Raw genomic sequence first — 7,422 nt, 5'->3', positions numbered from 1 at the left:
GATTGATTCGATTCGGTTCGATTAAGATTCGATTCGATTCGATTTTATTTCAACATTACTATTATTATTTTTATTGATATTCTTCTTATTATTTTTATATTAATGTATTTACTATTGTTATTATTATTATTATTATTATTATTATTATATTATTTTTATATTTATTATATTACTATTATATTTATTAATAATTAAATCGTATTGTTTATATTACTATATTTATATTTAATACATTTATTATTATTATTATTATTATTATCATTATTATTATTATTATTATTATTATAATTATTATATTTATTAATATATTTATTATTATTAATATTATTCATAACATATTTATTATTATTATTATTATATTTAATATTATTATATTAGTAAGTTATTATTTAATATTTATTATTTTATTAATATACTCATTATTAATATTATTAATCACATATTTATTATTATTATTATTATATTTAATATTATTATGTATTTATGTTAATAAGTTATTATATTAGACCTATTATTATTATATTATTATTTATTTTTTAGTTATTATTATTAATATATTATATTATTAATAATAATGTTATCATTTATATTACTAATATATTATTATTATTATTATTACTTTATTTATTATTATATTAATATTTTATTTTTTATATATTTTATTAGATTATTATTATTATATTATATTAATATATTATTATTAATGAATAATATTTATTATTATTATTGGTATTATTTTTATTATAATTTTTATTTTTATTATTATTATTATTATTATTATTTAATAATAATAATAATAATAATAATAATCTTTTTATTATTATTTGATTGATTGATTGATTGATTCGATTGATTCGATTGATTGATTGATTGATTCGATTTGATTGATTCAGCTCCATTAAGTTGATTGATTCATTCATTAAGTTGATTGATTGATTCGATTGGAACAATTTCGATCAAAAGAAAGGCGGCAATCGAAATACATAATCATTTACTACCCCTCCGTTTCTTTGTTTACCTATTTCATTTTAATATGATTCATTCATTTGTTTATTTATTATTTTAGTTAAGGTTTTTATGGAGAAATTCATCATACATTTACTATCTACTATAAAAGTAACATTCACCACAAATAGTATCATTTTCTTTCCTTAATTGTTGTGCTATATCATGGACAAATCCTATGCAAACACGAACTCATCTCATCAATGTTTTTATTAGTTAATGCCGTCCTTTACTACTTCCTTGTGGTAGTCCATCACATCAATTAAGAGTCACAGTTTGGGTTGTACCTCAACTTTCAGGCTATAAATTTGGTCCCATAACAAAGACTTGTTTGTAAGAGTACATATCGCACCACGTCAAAAATCAACTCAAGCTCCTCTGTCAATCTCTTGGGTAATTCTTGATTCTTTACCTCTATTCGCATGTCGATTTATGAAATACTCAATAGTCTCTAATTATTATACTTATTTTCGAGAAAAACTAAGAATTTCGACAAGGTTTTCTAGTACTTCCAATTGTCTACATAGCAGAGTATATTCTTTTGTTTCTTTTTAATTGATCTAAGACCATCCCCAAGCAAGGTCATGAGGGAGGTCATGACCTTGTTGGGTCATCTTAATCTGAGATTAGGAGGTAAATTAGCATGACCCAGTTGTGAAAGAGGTCAGTTGGAGGGCAACTGGTGTCTGGTGACCCTCTGTTGATAAAATTGACCCCGTTCATGACCTCATATGTGTTATGCTCTCATTGGTTCCACATAAAATTCCACAGTAAATAGGTCAGTGCAGCCTGCTGCGTTTCTGTTTGCTTTACTCAATACCTGCAAAGGTGAGATATAATTTGATAAAGAAATTAGATGAGAATTGTAGACTAAATCAAAATAAAATAAATTATGAGCCTAAAAAAAACGAGTATATCTATTGATTATCTATCCAATGAACTCAATTTTGATATTTTTTACCCACTTTTATTTTTTCTATATTCTTATATTTACTCCATTGGATTAATCAATTAAGAATCTAACAATCGGCAAAATCAAGCAGCAATATCATTTTAACATGCATGAAAATCAAAATCGTCTCACAACATTAAAATAAATCAGATTATACCTGGAAAAATAAAGGTTGCGCGATGGTGATGACGATTCGATGATGGTGATGCGCGATGGTGCTGCTGATGACGGTATTCGATGATGATGACGGTAATTTAGGGATCGACGTAAATAAGGAAGTAATTTTTATTAACAAACTTTTATTTCTTATTCAAGTTAAAATTACAAAATTTATCAATATATTTGATAAATTAAAACTTAAAACTAATAAATAGGAGAAAAAGTTTGATGGGATAGAAAATGTAAAAAATGATTGGGAAAATGGAAAAGGTGAGAAATAGTTGGATTGGTGACCTAAGTCGTGACTTTCTGCTTGGGAGGGTAAAAGTGGGTCGAAATTAATAAGGTGTGATTAAGAGTAAAATGAGATGGTGACCTAGTTAAGGCGACCCTTGCTTGGGGATGGTCCTTGTTTTATTATTTTGTCGCCAATTCACATAAAAAAAAAATTATTTTGCAGTCAATTTCATTATCGCCTTTCTTTAACATTACACTCATTTTCTCTCTTTATGGAATGTTGGTTAATTTGAGGATATATTTGTCATCACAAATTCTTGTTTTAGACGGACACTTTTGGTCTTATTTGTCAGACGGATAAAATGTTGTCATTTTTTAAGAAAATGTAACCAATTAATTCACAAAATGTTATGACTAGAGGTGTCATTTTTTACCCCAAAAATGATGTGAACAATAATGGTAACATGTTATCAAAAAATAACAACATTTTATTGTAAAATGATGACATGTTATCCGTCTTATTTCAGACCAAAAGCAATGGTCTTAAGAAAAACGGACCGATTTGTCATAGCCGGTGCATGATTGTTGTCCTTGATAAAAATATTAGAAAATGTGTCTTTTCTAGCCTCTATTCTTTGTAATACTTTTGTCATTGGTTATAGCTTATAGATTACGGTCTTAATTATTTGTTGATTTTGATCCTTTATTAAACTAGCCTCACATTAATTAAAAGAAAGGAAACCTTTAGTTTTGAGACAAAGATGGAAAGATGATAGAATCAATTATTGTTTGACTAGTTGACCATAGGATCAAATTGTCCATAAAAAAACATGAAAACATTTCTACAATAAAAGTTAAACAATTTACTAAGAAATCCAAAATAGAATCACAAATGTAAACACAGGGAAGGAGTAATTATTATAACTAAGGCAATTGATCTCCCTTGTGACGGGTTACCATTTGTGGCGGATATTTTGTGAAATGGTAACAAAATGGGTTAGTGGAGAAAGGGGACCACATGAATAGTGTTGCAGAAAGAGAAAAAGTGGGTACTTTGTGAGGTAAAATGGTATCCGTCACTCAAGAGTGACGGATATGTCATGTCTTCAATGAGAATTTGTATTCAAAGCGTCTTTGCTTGTGGCCAGACGGTAATCGTCATTAGTGAAAACCTCTCACAAAAAGGGAGAGGGGACAAGGTGGAACACCCCCATGTGCTTCCCACTCACCTCTCAATGGGTATTTTGTGAGAGAAAACGGTATCCATCACAAGCTTGTGACGGATATCGCCGTCTTCAATGAGATTTTGTGTTATTATAATCCCTATTACTCAACGCTCAATCATGAGCCATGAGTGTGATTGTTCGTTCACACGCTTCATATTATAAATTCGTGATCAAGAAATATCACACGTATATGTCGCAAAATTCGGAGTAGTACTTGAATTTCATGCTTAAAATTCAGCCACAAACAATTACCCATCTAATCAAACCAAAAAAAAAAAATGATCGAAAACCCAGAAACTCTAACACGTCTATTAACCTGCGATGATGAAAATTGCAGGATTAAAAGGTTACAAAGAGATCATCAACAATTACCCGTACGAAAAACGACGACAACAATGGAGTTAGAAGAAACAAGTAGAAACATGAAGAAATTTATGCTAATACTAAATTGTGTGGTATTAGCAATTGGGATTAGTTGTGGACCTTTAGTAATGAGATTATATTACTTACACGGTGGTAAAAGTATATGGCTTTCTTCTTGGTTAGAAACCGGTGGTTGGCCTATTATGATCGTTCCTCTTCTCGTTGCTTATTTTCGACGACGGGCCGTCGATCGGTCCTGTAAGCCCGTCTTTATTACTCCTTTGGTGGCCCTTTATGCCGCTCTTGTTGGTACGCTGTTCTTCTTTGCTCCATTTTACACTCTTATTACTTCATTAGCCTATGTTGTGGAATGCGGACGTTCTTCCTCTTTAATTTTTTATTAAAGTCAAAGATTTGTTGGCTAGTTTTGTAAAGTTTAGATATAATAATGGTCTACGAATAGGTCTTAGTCTAGTGGTTAAAACGAGAATATCGTGGTAAAAGGTCGTCATTGACTTGAATCCCCCTCCTTGCTTTGCGCCGCATTTAACACGAAAAAAAGATATAATAATGGTCTAAGTCATAGTAACTCTTTATCAAAGTTTTACATAATTTTGAATGATATATTCTATTTTCGGTTTTTTGTTACGATGAAATAACAAAGAGACTCAATAAACTGGTTGCATTTCTTGAAGTAACAGGCGTAGCGTAGCAACAATTTCTTATCTTGTATCTTTTGTTTAAAAAGGAGCTATAAGAGCGATTTTGATGTCTAATTTGACTGGAAATTTGTGCAGTTATTGAGTCATGTATACATCAAATAAATACATTGAAAGTCCGAATTAAGGATTTTTTTTAGTCCATGGAGCTTTAATAAAGAACAATAATTTCGCCTTGTTTGATGAAATAACTTCATCCAATGGTTGTAGTCTTATCCTCTTAATTTAAAGCAGAGTCTTATACAAAGACTGTCTTCACAGTCGCAAATGTGTGAGAGTGCAATCCAAAATCTCAAGTACTCCTTATTCAATTGATTTTTTGTGCTTAATCAAATCCTAATTAAGGTAAAATCATGATTGTAACAGGATTAGTAGCAGGAGCAGGAGACTACTGTTATGCATACGGAGTAAAACACATACCGGTCTCAACTTCATCCTTAATCCTAGCAACTCAACTAGCATTTACAGCAGGGTTTGCATTCATCTTAGTAAAACAGAAATTTACTGCATTTACAGTAAATGCAGTAGCACTACTTACCTTTGGAGCAATAGTGTTAGCACTTCATGTAAGCAGTGATAAGCCAGAGGGTGAATCCAGTGGACAGTATTACTTAGGCTTCTTTTTTACCCTCGCCTCATCTGCCTTGTTCGCTGTCATGCTTCCGTTGATAGAACTTTCTTACAAGAAAGCCAGAGAGCGTGTTGTTGATCTTAATTACTCTTTTGTTATGGAGTTTCAGTTGGTTCTTTCCTTGTCTGCTACTGCTATGTGTACTGTTGGAATGTTTGCTAGTGGTGACTATAAGGTAAGTTTACTTCCTTTTACCCTTTTAGTTTGTATTTGGGTTAAATTTGCATATTCGATTTAGGTCAGTTCAATTGTGTTTGATCTGTATTGCTCCAGTGGTCAACTGATCTTGTTTTTATGAGGCGATAGCGATACCCACCTCGACTGTTCGTAAAGGGCCTCAGTCTTTCGTTTTTCAGCTTTTCATAAACACTCCTGCTCGAGTTACTCGGACACTCGAGGAGTCGACTGTCAAGGATATGGTTGTGGAATCTGTATTTAACCCTCTTCTAATTCAACATCTCTTGTAGCAGAGATACTTATGGTGAATTGGTGATGAAACATTAGGGAAAGTCTCTCCCACACCCGTTAACCTTAGCATCACTTATGAACAAGGTCTAAGACTCGTAAATTTTGTACCTTGTCTGGCTCCTAGATTATTGATTCATTCAACTCGAGTGAGTTTCTTATGTTGTTTTGCTTGAATTTGCATAACAAAAATCAAACTAATTGTTAATTATTGAGTTTCATACTGTCATTACATCTCATTGCAGACATATGCACAAGAAATACAAGAGTACAAGCTGGGAAATGCAATGTTCTTTGTTGTATTAATAAGTAGTGCTATACTATGGCAATGCTTTTACTTAGGCGCAGCTGGAGTAATTCACTATGGTTCTTCCCTACTGTCCGGAATCATCATTGCTGTCGCGCTACCAGTCACAGAAATAATGGCCATAATTTTCTACCACGAAAAGTTCCAAGTTGAGAAGGGTGTATCCCTTGTTCTCTCCTTATGGGGATTTTTATCTTATTTTTACGGCGAGGCTAAGGCGAACAAGAAGCGAAAGAAGAAATCGAATCTCCAACTTGGTTCTGAAAGTGTGTAATTAATGTCTATTAATCTTGGATTTCGAAGGCTAATTGTTTTTTATTAAGTTTAAACTTAGGAACACCTGAGAAGAATTAGCTCAATTGGACCCTCCGTCGTTTTTTTTATGGGAGGATATATATAGAATATGATTCCAGGCTCTGACAATGTGGAAATTTCAGTAGAAAGAAGGATATGTTGAAAGTATTGAGTCTGAGAAAGAATGTTGAACAAAGAGATGAATTCAGGGATGATTAGATGAACTAGTCTTTGGTATCCACTAGCGAGCCATTCTCAATATTCTGTGACAATTTTGACGCTGTCGAATTTTGAATTCAGATTATTATATTTCGGTATGACTTTATCAATTAAAATAACTAATTCTATCATTTGCATCTTTAAATATTCGAATTTCTTTATTTTTTTTGAAGACTTTCTTGTTGGGAAGTAACTCCAACATTGATGTGCCTTAAGTTTTCTATCAAGCATTAAGAGTCATTAGAAGTTATTTTATGTTATACTTTGATGTGCCTTAACTAGTCAATGTTAGATGTTATAAAATGTAATTATTAGGGGTTGCTGAACAGCTGGTTAGGAGTGACTGTACCAATTGTTCAGCCATTGGACTGGTGCATAAAATATAGATGCAGATCAATGATGAAGAGAATGCCGGTGAATGCCGAGCTTACTCATCCAAACGTGCTGCTGAAACAGGTCCAAGAAATGGTGAAAGTAAGGTTTAAACGAAGATGTTGGACTGTGAATTGTGAAACACAAAATCCCTGGGGAGTGGTTAAATGCATAAGATTCATGTAATGTAAAAGCAGGCGTTCATAGGAGTTATGCCCGGTTCTTTTGGACTTATTTTTGCTTTAGTTAACTCATTTTTGCCGAATTTTTATGAACTTAACTTATATTTGCTGAACTTAACTTATTTTTGCTTAATTTTTCTGAACTTATTTTTGCTGGAATTAACTTATTTTTGCTTAACTTTTCTGTACTTAACTTTTTCGAACTTAACTTGTGTGCGGTAGCGGGTTATGGTTTCCTTTCTTTCTCTTTCTCTTCACTTGGGGAGCTGGGTTCGGATGTTGTTGCCTTAC

General features: G+C 31.7%; 1 protein-coding gene across 1 annotated transcript; it reads left to right on the top strand.

Annotated features, from left to right (window-relative positions):
- The first annotated feature begins 3,707 nt into the window (after positions 1-3,707).
- On the top strand, positions 3,708-6,597 carry LOC141640512 (purine permease 3-like). Its single transcript, XM_074449286.1, has 3 exons — positions 3,708-4,251; positions 5,028-5,467; positions 6,003-6,597. Exons 1-3 carry the CDS (start codon positions 3,858-3,860, stop codon positions 6,336-6,338), a joined length of 1,170 nt encoding a protein of 389 aa, XP_074305387.1. The 5' UTR covers positions 3,708-3,857; the 3' UTR covers positions 6,339-6,597.
- The last annotated feature ends 825 nt before the right edge of the window (positions 6,598-7,422 follow it).

The sequence above is a fragment of the Silene latifolia genome, unplaced genomic scaffold, assembly GCF_048544455.1.
Source record: "Silene latifolia isolate original U9 population unplaced genomic scaffold, ASM4854445v1 scaffold_870, whole genome shotgun sequence".
In the NCBI taxonomy this organism is placed as follows: domain Eukaryota; kingdom Viridiplantae; phylum Streptophyta; class Magnoliopsida; order Caryophyllales; family Caryophyllaceae; genus Silene; species Silene latifolia.
This window is presented reverse-complemented; position numbering and strand designations above follow the sequence as displayed.

Bases quoted from the DNA above. Each gene is read 5' to 3' on its own strand.
- LOC141640512 (XM_074449286.1), top strand. From the start codon at position 3,858: ATGATCGAAAACCCAGAAACTCTAACACGTCTATTAACCTGCGATGAT. The intron at 4,252-5,027 runs GTACGCTGTTCT...TGATTGTAACAG, and splicing joins CCTTTATGCCGCTCTTGTTG to GATTAGTAGCAGGAGCAGGA. The intron at 5,468-6,002 runs GTAAGTTTACTT...ATCTCATTGCAG, and splicing joins TTGCTAGTGGTGACTATAAG to ACATATGCACAAGAAATACA.